The sequence below is a fragment of the Quercus lobata genome, chromosome 2 (genome assembly GCF_001633185.2).
Source record: "Quercus lobata isolate SW786 chromosome 2, ValleyOak3.0 Primary Assembly, whole genome shotgun sequence".
Lineage (NCBI taxonomy): Eukaryota > Viridiplantae > Streptophyta > Magnoliopsida > Fagales > Fagaceae > Quercus > Quercus lobata.
Genome location: NC_044905.1, coordinates 30,807,358 through 30,821,564, shown reverse-complemented (window position 1 = coordinate 30,821,564; position 14,207 = coordinate 30,807,358). Strand labels below are relative to the sequence as shown.

The 14,207-nt window shown below is 34.2% G+C and overlaps 1 protein-coding gene across 2 annotated transcripts; it reads left to right on the top strand.

The window, feature by feature from the left end:
- The first annotated feature begins 595 nt into the window (after positions 1-595).
- LOC115975303 lies at positions 596-12,505 on the top strand. 2 transcript variants are annotated; one of them, XM_031096032.1, is made up of 5 exons: positions 598-1,024; positions 1,176-1,293; positions 1,386-1,842; positions 3,126-3,262; positions 11,722-12,505. In XM_031096032.1, the coding sequence occupies exons 2-5, from the start codon at positions 1,216-1,218 to the stop codon at positions 12,184-12,186; spliced, it is 1,137 nt and encodes a 378-aa protein (XP_030951892.1). In that variant the 5' UTR covers positions 598-1,024; positions 1,176-1,215; the 3' UTR covers positions 12,187-12,505. The 2 variants fall into 2 exon arrangements, with proteins under 2 accessions (XP_030951893.1, XP_030951892.1); XM_031096033.1 differs by lacking the exon at positions 1,176-1,293 and having other exon boundaries at positions 596-1,024.
- Positions 12,506-14,207: the final 1,702 nt, after the last annotated feature.

Genomic DNA, 14,207 nt, shown 5'->3' with positions numbered 1-14,207 from the left:
TGACACGATTTTAAAACTATTTAAAGAAATATATTTTAGATCATGTATTTTTAGAAGTAATAAATTATGTTTTCATGTTTAAAAAATTATCCAATTAAACACTATAGTTTCAGACTTGACAAACAAATTAAACCATGATACTTGAAAATTGTAACAAATTAAAACTCGATTTTATAGCAATTAAGGTTTAATATATGTTGACGGTTTAATTTATTTTCTTTTGAAATAATATGGCTTAATTATTTTTTTGACACAAGATAGAATTTCTACTTTAACCTAATCTAAGTATATATGTATGTGAAGCTCTTTCTTAGATATTTAAATCTCGACTCTTACCTTCCACACTCTACAAATATTTATACTTATAGAATGACCACCGTGCACGGTGGTAAAATGACTTAATTTGTTAAACTCCTTTAAAACTTTAAAACTTTAAGGTTGAATCTTATTTGAGAGAGAGAGAGAGAGAGAGAGAGAGAGAGAGAGAGAGAGAGGGGGGGGGGGGAAATGATAAGGACCAAAAAGACCAAAAAATAAATAAATTTTTGAACATACATATTTTGCCAAATGCCAACCCAATTCGTTTTTCTTTTTGGCCTAAACGATCCTTACGAGAAACTCACAATCACACATAAACATTTTTCTAATGGGAAAAAATAAAAAGAAAAAGAAAAAGTAGACAAGTTTGTTGATGTTGATGAATTTTCCATTTCATGATCGCAACATGCCAGCAATTTCTTTGGTGACTGCTACTTTCAATTGGGTACTTTCAGATTCATTGGTGAGAGGCATGCTGAAAGTCTGAAACGCAACGTTTCGGCAACGGTATTTATTTATTTAAAAAAATTGTAAAATAAATACTGGGTTTTTTGGCTTCTTGCCTTGGTAACGCAGCCACTCTCTCTCACCATGTATGAGTTCAGACTTCTCTGTTACAAAGCTGAGTCTATGTCCATGACAAGCATAGCTCTTTAGCACTGAGCTTATGCCAAAGTACACGCAAAGAAACGGTTTTGTCTTTCAGGTTAGCAATCTCACGTTGTCCCTTCAGTTCATATGTGTGTGTGTGTGTGTGTGTGTGTGTAAAGATTACATTTTTATGCTATAACAAAAACACAATTTATGATGTCTCACTTTTAGTTTGAACATTTGGGGTTCAATTTATTTGAAAATAGGGTCATCCTGTAGTGCAAACAAGTGGGTTTGACTTCAAATATGGATTCAAGTTTTGTTCTTTTAGTGGGGTTCATTGTGATCCTACTATTTATGGATTGTTCTTCTGCTGATTCGAAGGTAAAAAATGAAGAAAGAAAGTTAATTTGATTCTGTATTGTTTCAATTGTTTAAAGGGCTAGTGTTGGTTTAATTGTAGATTTTGGATATAGGTGAATGAAGGTGCAAACAATGGTTTGGGTTCTGTAATTCCTGTACCTTTGAACAAAAAGGATGGTTTGGAAGATGAAAAAAAAGATGGGTCGAACTTGGTTTCGAATCCCACTGTAGTTGACAAGGTAAAGGGAGACCAAGTGGGTGGATCAAAGGAGGATCTTGGTGCTAAGACTGAGATAGATAAGAGCAGTTCAATTAGCCAATCTGAGTTGGGAGAAGTTGGTAGTGTGCAAAAGGGTGAGGGCAGTTCGAGGAAGGAATTGAAAGGAAAGGGGAGTGGTGATGAAAAGCAGAAGTTGGGAGATGGGGCAGAATCTAAGGATGTGGGCAATGAAGGGGATGGGGACTCTTCAAAGACAGAGAGGAATGAGGGTCGGGGTGAAGAATGTGATTCATCTAATATGTGCAAAGTTGAGAAGAAGTTTGTTGCATGTTTGAGAGTTCCAGGGGATGGTATGTATTGACATTTTGTTTCTGAGATTGTTTCTACAAGTTAATTGCTAATCTTACTCAACTTAGTTGTTTGATTGTGACATTTAATGTTATCCTCTCACATTTACATTTGAAGTTAACTCCATAATCTGGTCAAACTTAAAATACCTTGGAAGCACGGACATGGGTACGGGTATGACACAGTGGCACTACAATTTTTGAAAAATTAGGACCTGACACGGCGGGGATACGCATATATTTTAATTACTAAATATAAATTTATCTATATTTTTTAGCATTTATTTATTTTTCATATAATGTTAAACATATATCAATTTAAGAGCAATAATGGATAATAAGTGAGTTCATGACTAATAAATGATGTTTAGAAATTAGAATACAAACCAAGGATAAGATCCAAAAGGGTAAATAAAAGATTATAATTGGATAAGTGTTCAAGATTGAAACTAAAAAGAAATAAAAGATAAGTTCCTCTTCCATATCCTGCAGTTTTTCAAAACAAAAAAAGGACATGGCTGGGACATGTGTGCATAAGTGTCCTGTGTCCGATAGAGGTACAACACCTCAAATAAAGTGTCTATACTTCTTAGTAAAATACTCATTATGTTAGATTGTTTTTGTTTTTTTACTAAATTCACAAGTTTCAACTATTGGACACAATGTGCTGATCACAAGTTGTGGTTATGTGAAAGAAAATATTATTCCATGGTTGCTAGGTGTTGTTCAATCTTTCAAGGATGTAATTTTTGAAAAATGCCTTACTCTGGTACATTACCATCTAATGAACATGGGTTAGGACATGGTGGTAAATCCATAATCCCATATTTAAACACAATGAGATTCTTTTCAACCATTGCATTACCTCTGGACTGTGGCATCAATCTGTATTTTAGTAATTTATTCCAGAAAATTTTGTAATGTAGGAAAGAGGGTTTTTGTCTGTAATAAATTCAACTCCTAATTTGAACCATCTGTCCTTGGTATAAAAATCAAAATGAGGTGTCAATTAGCAACGACTTAAATGTCAAATCCTGGGTCAATTCCTTATTTGTGGACTGGATAATTTTAAATTTGTAGAGCCTTCTAAATCTAAGTCGGTCTGATTTATAATTCCATTCAAAATGATCATGCAGAATCATCTAATGAAAAATGTTTTCAATATATCATTCATATATGCTACTGCTTGGTCTGACATGCAGAATTACATTTGCAATTTCTTTAACTTTATACTTTTTGAAATTCTTATTAACAATCTGAATGTAATGATGCTTGCATTTCTTCAGAATCTCCAGATCTTTTACTTTTAATTCAGAACAAGGGAGAAAACTCCCTCTCTGTTACCATTTCTGCTCCTGATTCTGTTCGGCTAGCGGAAAAAGAAGTTCAAATTCAAGAGAAAGAAGTCAAAGAACACATAAAGGTACTAATGAAGTCACTAATTTTGTTTTCAGTTTCAATCACAAATGAGCTTTCATATAATAAGTTCCTAGACCTTATGGATATAAGGCATGCTAATACCTTTTTCAAAGGTTTTCCCTTTTTGTCCTAATCCGAATAAATCAAGACAGGGAGTGATCATAATGAGGCTTTTCCCTCTTCAAAATATTTTATTATTTAAAAATACTTATATATATATATATATATATATATGAAAAAAGACAATAATTGATTATGATGATATATTGCTTTCTGTGCTTTGACTTCTCCAAAGAAGTTGGAAGGCTGATTTTGGTTTTAATGACTGTCAATTTCTGATAAAAGCAGATTAAATTTGACATCCAGATAAAACAAAACATTTTTCAACTAACAACTGAACCTGGATATGTCAAGTTCCTTTCTTTCTGTTATGAGTTTCTCCTTAAATAGTTTTAGCTTTAGTTAGCTTCCCCATTCAATGGATTTGTATTGCATTTGATGTTGCTGCATGCCTTCTGGAAGTCTAATGGCTGTGGAGCAATTGGATGCTGGCATATGAATAGCAAAAAGAAATAGGGGAATAAATCCGACCATCAGCCACTAAGGAAGCTTAGTCTGTTAAATGGATGATTCAAATTGGTTTTATTATGACATTGAGAAAAATTCCAATGCCCCTTAAGGCCTTAATTATATGCATTTTCTGCAATATCTTAGTTATCCAAGAGCATGTTTACTAAGCACAATGAATTGGAAAAGAAAATTGAAGTTCTCTGTTTAGATAGTTGATAGGCCTTTAACTATGCTATCCTTGTTTCTAGTCTGGATTTGATAGTTTTGGTGTTTTATTGTTAGTCTTGATGATTTGTAAGCTAGCAATTTTAGTTAGGTGGCCTTTGAAGGACTCTTTGTGTGTATCAGTGTGGCTGTACTCTGCTGGCCGTCTGCATTTGCTCTTTGTTTGTACTGTGTTTGTTCATCAATAAAATGTCTAAATGATCAAAACAAGAAAAGAAAAGATAGTTGATAGGGACCTCCAATCAAAGCTGTTTGCAGAAGTAACCGAAAAATAACACTAACTGCAGTTTACATCTAAGTAGCATGGAAATAGAGGAAAGAAGATTCATTTAGAGTTTGTGTCTAGGGAAATCAAGACATTAATCCAAAAAAAAGAAGAAGCACCAGATGATACAGAATCTTTAAGATTTTAGGACTAAATTAAATTTATTGATGAGCTCTTGAAGGGTTCTTAATAGGGTCTGATGTTTAAGTGGTTATTTAGGTTTAAGTAACAAAAATATTGCATCTTGAATGTGTTTGATAGCTGTTTGGTATTGAAACTGTAAATAGAACAAGATTCTCAAAAAAAAAAAAAAAAAAAAAAAAGGTAAATAGAACAAAAATAAAGAAAGATAAACACTAGGATATCACACCTAAGTTTTCTTAAGCAATCACACTTAGCTAGGAGAAGAAATCACACTCTCAAAGCTTACAATGAGCTGTCGGAATTTTATTAAACAATCTCATATCTATGTTATGAATGTTATTGACCACAATAGTTGCTTTTGTATAGGCTATTGCTAAATCATTTCTTGGAAGACTAGGACTCTAAATTTCCTATTCCTAGAAAGATTAGTTCTACTAATAACCAAAAAAAAAAAAAAAAGTACTTTGTTGGGAAATTTAGACCTCAGTTGATAAAATTAACAAATTTTAAACCCAAGTTGCTAATTAGATTTATTATGAATAAACCTTGTTAAAACAAACATACATTAATATCGTGTACAATGGAATAGTAAATAAGACAAGATATGATGATTTAGGAAAATTAATGAAACAAACTAGTTTTACAGTAAAAAAACCTAAGTGGAAACCTTTCCGAAAAGTAATTCAGTATAGTAAAAAGAAGTTTCAGATCTAGTACAAAATTTTTGTCCCTAGACTCTACAATCCCCGTAGATGAACTTACAGCAGAAACCTTCTACCGCTTCAGAACCTCTGAACTCTTCAATATATGAACGCTACCATTTTGCATAGATCCCAGTACGTAACTAACTCCAGCAACTTGAAAATGTTAGCTGCAAAGTTCTTCACTTCATCAACAATGAAGGTCAAGAAGTACTTGGTTACAAAACCTTAAAGCGCAAAAGACGCAATAACTTCTTGTAGAGAGAATAAGACACTAGGTCACAGTTTACATGTGTTCTCTATGTATAATGACCTTTAAAATAAGCCTTATATATGTCTAGGATTGTGAGAAAAGAAACGTTACACATGCATGTTAGCATGAGCCGAAAATCAGATCTGAAAATTCTGATTTTGTAGATCTCGACAAATTCAGCTTCTGTCGAGCTTCGTTCTTAAGTCTTGATAGATAATGTTTTTGTTGAGGTATTTGTTGAGCTTTAATGAATAGCTTTTCTTCCTTTGTTTTTTGGTCCAATCTTCATGGCTTTAATACTTGGCTTGAACAACATGTTTCTTGAAGTATTAAATTCATCCTAGATTTACCCAATTACAAGTAAAGTGCATTTTGTCAAAGGATTAGCTAATTACATAAAATATGTCTCTAACATACTTAATAACTTATAAACCAAAAAGGAAAAGGAATAAAAACCTCAAAATAAGACTTATGGGCATTTGTTACAGCTAAGGACAGCACATTCTATAAAATCTTGAATTTACCAAAGTGCCCTATTCTAATAAAACTTCATTAAAATGATCCAGCAGCCAACAAAAAATAAAATAAGACTCAATTCAGCTTAAAATAACTAATCAAGGTCCCAAGAGAGCTCTCCATCATCCCAAACATCCCAAATTAATGCATGAGCACCAGAACTAGCTTTTCCTCATCTCATATAAGTCTTTCAACAGGCCTTCCAGATATGTTCCCCATCATCTCTCCTCAACTCCTCGATGCTGGTATTAAAAAAAATGGTAGTGTTCATGAAGGTCATGATTGATATGTTGAAACTCATCAGGAATAATCCAAGTACACTTTGAAAGAGGAAAATTCTTCCACTTAGGCTGTGTTTGTTTTGGCTTCAAATCACTTTTGGAAATGTTTTTCCGTAAATGCGGGTGTTTGGGTGTGCAAGGAAAATTGGTTCAAACGGAAAATCATTTCCGTTGACCGTAAAATATGCCCTCTGACCTTGTAAAACCATTTCCGTTTGTATTTTACCTTCAAATCAATTCCGCCCCAAGAAAACAGAAGAGAGAGAGAGAAACAACAAGGAAGAGAGATTGCACACCAGCACCGGCTTGTCGCACCCCAGCACCGGCGAGATCGCACACCACCATGAGCTCCGATCCACACATCCAAGCTACCTAGAGAAACATAACCCAATCCCTATTTCAGCAAACCCACACCCACCTTGTCCGATCCACACCCACCTGATCTCGTGCCGCCTGAAGCACCACCGAGATCGCACCCCAGCACTAGCGAGATCGCACCCATGACCCACCCATGCCCGATCTCTCTCTTTCTCGATCTACCTCTCCCTTTCCCTCACTTGTCGATCACTCTCTCTTCCTCCTTCTCTCCGTTTGACCGTGTTTTTGAATTGTGGAAATGTTTTGTTCTGATTTTTGTTTGGTTGTGTTTTGATTTTTGTTTGTTTTAAGTTTATATATTGAAATTTTCTATTATAAAAATTGTTTGGTAACTGAGAAAATGTGAGAAACAGTAGGAAAATAGCATTTTTATAATGCAACCAAACACATGAAAACATTTTCTAGAACAATTTTCATAATGTAGCAAAACACTTGAAAATATTTTCCTTTCCCGAAAATAGCATTTTCGGAAAATATTTATTTTCCGGAAAATATTTTACATGAACCAAACACAGCCTTAATCAAATACTTGTACCCACCATCTCTTGTTGACACAATTTGATCGACTGGACATCTTTGATTTCTTCCATTATGTTAAGGGTTGGGGGCAATCAAACAATAGCGGGTGCCTCATGTTCATCAAGATTTTAATGACCTGGATACACTGTTAAATCTTTGACGTAAACACATTACTAATGCCCATGTCTGACGGTAACTCAAAGACAAGCATTAGGGCCTATCTTCGTCACAATCTTGTTGGGACCAACATTCTTGGATTGTAGTTTCTTGTAATCTTCTTAAGAAATTGCTTAGGTTGAATACAAACCATAACCGTATGACTAGCAAAGGTTTCAAATTTAGCACTTGATCTTGCACTTGGAGGCAAAGTAATCCAATTAATGGGCTTTCTAGGTTGCAAACCAGTAACAATCTCAAGGGTTCTATGACCAATAGTTCGATTAACAAAACTATTGTAAGCAAATTCTGCAATAAGAAGTGAGTGGTCCCAATTAGTAACATGATCACCCAAACTCCGATTTACATCTATTTGGATGTGGAAAGATTATAAAAAAGAAAAACCTCAAGCTTTCTATTCAGAATCCTCCATAAAGTCTTCCAAAAATAGCTCATAAACTTGGCATCTCGATCCAACACAATAGTCGTAGGCAGCTCATGTGATGCAAGGAGGACAATTAACTTTATTTCAGAATTTATTATTCTCTAGATTTCATTTTTGAATTTTGAATTTATTTAATGCTCTTGAGGAATTCATGGGATGTTATGGAATGTATTTTGCTTGATTGAGACTGTCCTTTTGATGATATTTTTCGTTTCCCTTATTTCTAATTGTCCACCCTTTGTTTTGTGTCACCATGTAAACTAACAACTTATTGAAAGAAAATTCTAGCCATGTGGACCACATTTGATGTCTTTGAACATGGAATAAAATGTGCCTTTTTTGAGAATTTATCAACCACCTCAAATGTGGCATCATGGCCCATAAAATTTCTTGGAAGTCTTTGGACAAAGTTCATACTAAGATCTTCCCAAGGAACATGGGTATTGGTATGGGTGTGTAAAGACTAAAGACCCGTATTCTTCTTCCTTCCCTTGGCTAGCTGACAAATGTGACAATGGGAGATAGCCTTTGCAACATCATGCTTTAAACGAGGCTAATAAAAACCAATCTTTGACCATATTGTCTTATCATGCCCAAGAAGATGGCATGCTGCCCCTCCAGCATGCAATTCTCATATCACTTGTCCTATAAGAGAAGTGCTGGGTATAAATAAGCAAGTTCGCTTGGAGGGGTAACCATAGTGTATAGAAAAATCCAAGTATTGTGCTTGCCGCCCACTCAATAACTCAGTGTATATTATGCTGAAATCTTTACAAGAAGGGTAGTCTTTACTCTTCAATGAGTTTATCAAATCCAATCACTTGTACTGCCAAAGAAGTAAGGATATAGATCACCCGACATAATGCATATGTTGTGCTATTCTCAATTCCAGCTTTGTGCTTGAAAAAAAAGGTGTATATTGCACAAAGCAAACTCACTTCCAATTTCAACCTCTTTTGAGAGTTTATATATTTTCATTGATTGAGTTTCCTTGTAATTGAGATGATTGCGTCAATAACAAAGAGTTCTTAAATAGGAGAGCGAAAGTTGGTTCTAGTCGTCATAATGCTAATTTGGCTCTGATACCAATTTTGATGTAGGATCTATAAGAATTCAGCACTTAATTTGATTTCTTGATGAGTTCTTAGATAGGGTTTGATGTTTAAGGGGTTATGTAGGTTTAGTTATTGTTATTATTCAAAAAAAAAAAAAATCATCTTGAATATGTTTGAACTATAGGCAATCACACCTAGGTTTTCTCTCGCCTCTTATTAGCCTTCACAGGAGGCTGCTGGTTATGTTCCACATTACTAACCTGTAAGAAAATAGTAGTAATAACATATTTTTAACTTATACATTTTGCTTTTCTATGGGGGTTAAGGCTTTCTTGTGGCTTATTTATACGCAGTCGTTTCTATGAAATGCATCCATAATAACTAATAATTTTATAGCAGACTGTTCTTCTTACTGAGATGTCAAGAGTCCTTTCTATCTTCTGTTCTTGATTTTCCCTCTTCTGTCAGTAGTTTATATGTATTTATGGCACTAGTGCAAGCTATTGCCTGCAAAATATCTTGATCAGATCCAAGTTATCTACTTGTTACCAGGGAATTAGCCACATACAACCTGACTCTCTCCCTCTCTCCCTCTCTCCCTCTCTTCCTCTCTCTCTCTCTCTCTCTCTCTCTCTCTCTCTCTCTCTCTCTCTTTTGTTGAGCTTGAGCACTAAACAACCTGTGGTGTTATATGACATGATATAGATGCTTCAAGCAAGAGAAGAGATACAAGCATTTTATTAGCATTTGTTTAGAATATCTTGAAAAATCTAATTTTGACCCCAACTAGCAAAATTACCAGACTAACAGATTAAGCACTACTTAAGGCTGCGCTTGTTACAACATGTTTTCCACATTTTTGGGTGTTTGACCCAATTTGAAAATGCTTGTCAAACCAAAAATCAATTTTGGTTTGATTCACAAAATATTTCATCAGGCATAAAACGTTTTACACCCCACAGCAAACCTAACCCTCCACTGCAACCCTGCATCTGTCTTGCCGGAGAGAACCCACCACTGTCACCACCATTGCTCCTCCCACTGCTGCTGCCTTAGTCTGCTGACCCAGCCATCGCTCGCCTCTCTCTCTCATTAATCTGTAAGCCACCGCCCCCTCCACGCAAGAAATAATCCCTCTGGCAACAAACCTAAAACCAAATAGGGTCCAGTGACCAACATGTGACCCCCCTAAGGTCATCCCAGCCCCCAAAAAGATTCGCTAGTCTATAGATCTTCAACTCTTTTTGTAGTTTTTTACTTGTAATATTTTTATTAGATCAATTTTTTTATCTGTCAAAATCAATTTGATCTGGTGTTTGATTTTGTTTTCATTATGTTATGTTTTGTGAGATTATACTATATTAAATGTTGGTATGGTGAATTTTGTGTTTACTAAGTTATATTTTGTAAAATTCATTGTGGATTTGTGTTCATTATGTTAGATTTTGTGAGTTTGTACTATGTTAAATGTTGGTACGTTGAATTTTGTTTTCATTATGAACAAAAATTGTTATTTCTTTTATAAAAAAAAAAATGTTATTTTTATTTGAATATAAAAGACAGGAATTTTTATTATTTATTTTCCATAAAAGCCATATGCTTGAAAATGTTTTCCAAAGCATTTTCATGAATGCAAAAAAAAAAAAAAAAAAAAAAAAAAAAAAAAAAAAAAAAACTGTTTTTCCTGAAATTTTCAACTTAAAAAATTTTTCATCAAAATTTTTTTACGTTGAAACAAACCCAAACTGGGTCCAAAACAATATATCAGTTAAAACATCACAGTAAAATATCACCACAATCCAAAAGAAATAAACAATAAGAAAAAGAACACAAGGATTTTGTGATGAAGTGGAAAACTTATGAAGAATTCTTCAAAAGATAAACCGCTGCCTCATCCAAAAAAAAAAAAGAAAAAAAAGATAAACCACTCCGTTAAGTAACCTACCCACTAGGAGAATCTATCTGTCACCTCACAAACGACCAACTCACCTCCCACGGCAGTGTCCTAGGCTCTCAGCTTTTCCATAAATATACTCGTCTGCAACCACCAGAACTCTAGTAACTCACTGATAGATTAGAGGGTAACAAAATTTTGAGGTTTGAACGAGAAACTCTGGAAGGAACTTACAAGGAGAACAACTGAACGAGAGGATCAAATTTGGTTCTCAAGGTATAAAAACTTAGGGAAGGATTTCTCAGTTTTGGCTTAAGAAAGAAGATACTCTTAGATTTTCTCGATTATTGGATTTTTCAGTAGAATTAGGATTGTAGAATTCGTGATCTTGCTCAAGCAAAGATCGAGCGAGGCTTAAGTTTGCTCAAGTGAGCCTTAAGAACTTCAACATCTTCAAACAATTCTTTATTAATGAAAACTTTGTCTAGCTAAAAATGACAGTTATTACGACCCTTATTGATACATGGATTTTGCGAAGCTAAATCCTAACACATTTGTTATGCTTCTTATCAGCTTTAGAATAGTGTATAAAATTGTTATGCGAATCCTTCAGTGTATGCTCCTGGTGCAGCACCCATTTTTGGATGATAGCATTCAAATGCATATATCAAATTAGTGTTACTTTCTTTGTGCATGAAAATTTTGACATAAAGGGTTAATATTCATCTTGTCCTTTTAAATTTTTTGTTGGCATGTTGTAACATTTAAGACAAGACACTTGATTCCTTTATGCACATTGCCGACCTAAATGCTTGAAATTTCAGAGATGAATGGCTACTATGGTTAGCAGACACGCTGACATGGAACATTTATTTGGTTGTGAACCTGAGGAGCATAGCATTTTAACTGGAAAGAGAGCTAATTCGCTTATAATACTGATGGGCTTGCTTGGCACCTTTTGCTCTGTTATCACCCATGTCATTTAGTACTTGAGAGCTATGACAAGGAGTATTATCAATGACTTATAGAGTGAGTTGTAACTTGATATCTAAATTGTGCAGGTGACGGTTTTAAACGTAGATGGAGGAACTGACAGTTTGATCACCTTAACAGCGGGAAATGACAAGTGCAGCCTTGATTTTAGGGATCTGATTGCACACAGTTCCCAGAAAGAGTTTGACAATACCCCCAAGTCCTTGTTCATAAGCTCCCTAACAAAAAGACCTGCTGTTGCACTTATCTTCCTTGGTCCACTACTGATACTTGTATCAGCTTGGATATGCATAAGCTTTAGGCGGAGGCGTTTATCAGGAAGTGGCTCTAAATACGAAAAGCTAGACATGGAGCTTCCAGTTTCCAGTGTGGCAAAATCAGAGTTGGACACTAATGATGGATGGGATGAAAATTGGGGTGATAGTTGGGACGATGAGGAGGCACCAAAGACACCCTCAATGCCTGTTACTCCAAACCTCTCATCTAAAGGTTTAGCCTCGCGACGGTTGAACAAAGATGGGTGGAAAGATTAGTTGCATTAGGGTTGCCAGCAAACACTCATATAGAAGAAAAAGGAAGAGATGATAAACTTACTTTTGTTCTTTATCACACTATCCACTTTTCCTTCATAGTTAGCTTACAGTAATTCTAGTACTGCAAAAAAAAAAAAAAGTCACAACTTTTATCATAGCTATTTTACGTGGCAAATTATAACAACTACCTGTCATTTTTACATGAACTTACCATTTTTTTTCTACTACTCACAGTCTACCATGTGGATATTGTGGCAAAAGTTGTGATTTTTATGTGGTTCTAGAATTTTTGGTTAGGTTATTGATTTTCATTACCCAGCTGAAACAGTCAACAAGTTTTTATATTTTATGCTTGCACCAAGTGGCTTCTGGGCATTATCCTCTCAACATATATCCTTAGCAATTTTTTACAAAATTATTATATTTTATTTTATTAATAATTAGGAGTGAAGGATTTGAATCTTAGATGTCTCTTTAAAATGCATTTAGAGGTGTCAACTAGCTCTTGGTAAATCTTTTTTATTTTTATTTTTAATTTGCTAAAAGTTGGTAGTTATACCTAAAAAGGAAGTGAATGGGTTTCAATTAGCTCAACTAATAAAATCTATGATATTAAATAAGAGATATGGGGTTCAAACTCTGCTAACATCAAAAACTGATTAGCGTCTTGATTTGATAATATAGAGTTATCATAAATAGTGGATGTCATAAGTTGAAACTTTTTTTTATAAAAAAAGTGGGGTTTTAAAAAAATTGTATGTAATTTAAAATAAATAAATAAATAAAAGAAATAGGTATTGGTAAAAGCATGCTCAAGACATTTAGGGCCCGTTTGTGGGGCGGCTGCGACTGCATTTTTTGAGATTGCTTTTTTTTGGGTTGGTACATGGCATTGTTCATGGACAAGCTAAGTCAAAAAAACGCATGAATAATAATTTGCAACAATAAAAAATATTTTGTTATGGTGTTTTCAGCGATAAATTTTTAGTTTTCAGCAAAATAAGCGGTATTCAAACGTACACTTGGAATGAATTTGAGAAGGTAAAAAAATTTGAAGAGTATTGATCTAGGTGATAATGGGTTAAAAGACTTTATGTAACTACTAACTAGGCGCAATTCTTTGCAGGAAGCCCAATAACCCACTATAGAGTAGTAGGGACTGAGATGTTGTTTATGAGCTTAACAAAATCCTCCACTTTCGGTTTCAATTTCAACTAGCTTTGGGTGAACTCATGTCACGCTCAACAGGGATTTTATTGGGTTGGGCCTGGAATGGCTTCACATATGCTTGTTATTTATTTTCTTATTGGGGCTCTAGGGTCTAATCCAAAGTCCAAACTATACTCTTCTAATTTGTGATAATAGTACTGAATTCTTCACAATTGATGAATTGGCTATTTAACCGTGGCGTTACTGGCATTTGTTTATCAATGTATTGCATCGATCCTAACCCATCTATTGCGTCAATAATTATTTTATTTTATGTATCGAATATTTACGTCTTTTTTTCTTTTCTTTTTTTACGATATATGTGGTTCACACATAATATATGGGTAGAGAAGTTTCAATTGTTAATTTGTTAAATTTTTTTTTTTTGAGGAATTAATTTCTTATGCTCTCTTCTATATGGATTCATGGAAAACTAGTAAAAGATCAACTCATTCATCTTTTAGAATTACAGATAAAATAACTTTGATCCTTGTCAAACTTCTTGAATTAATGGGAAAAAACGAAAGCAATAACTAACAACTAGCTAGCTAGTTTGTAGGGTTCATAGCCTCCACAAATTTTAATTTATAAATAATAATAAAAAAAAACCATGAAAAAATATTTCCATAACAGCTTTAATAGCACAGCCATGTTCTTCCTATACATGTAAAAATAAAAAAAATAAACACACAAATACAAAAGAAGGCTATGTATAGTATAATAAAACAAAATTGATTAGATAAAACTCGAAATTTTGCCGCCCTCTTGGTTTTATTGGACCGTCTACATGCGTAATGCATGTGTGCTTCTAA

What these genes read in the sequence shown, in the direction of transcription:
- LOC115975303 (XM_031096032.1), top strand. Translation starts at nt 1,216, where the DNA reads ATGGATTCAAGTTTTGTTCTTTTAGTGGGGTTCATTGTGATCCTACTA. An exon ending in GTTCTTCTGCTGATTCGAAG is followed by an intron (nt 1,294 to 1,385) that starts GTAAAAAATGAA and finishes TTTTGGATATAG; the next exon opens with GTGAATGAAGGTGCAAACAA. An exon ending in TTTGAGAGTTCCAGGGGATG is followed by an intron (nt 1,843 to 3,125) that starts GTATGTATTGAC and finishes GCATTTCTTCAG; the next exon opens with AATCTCCAGATCTTTTACTT.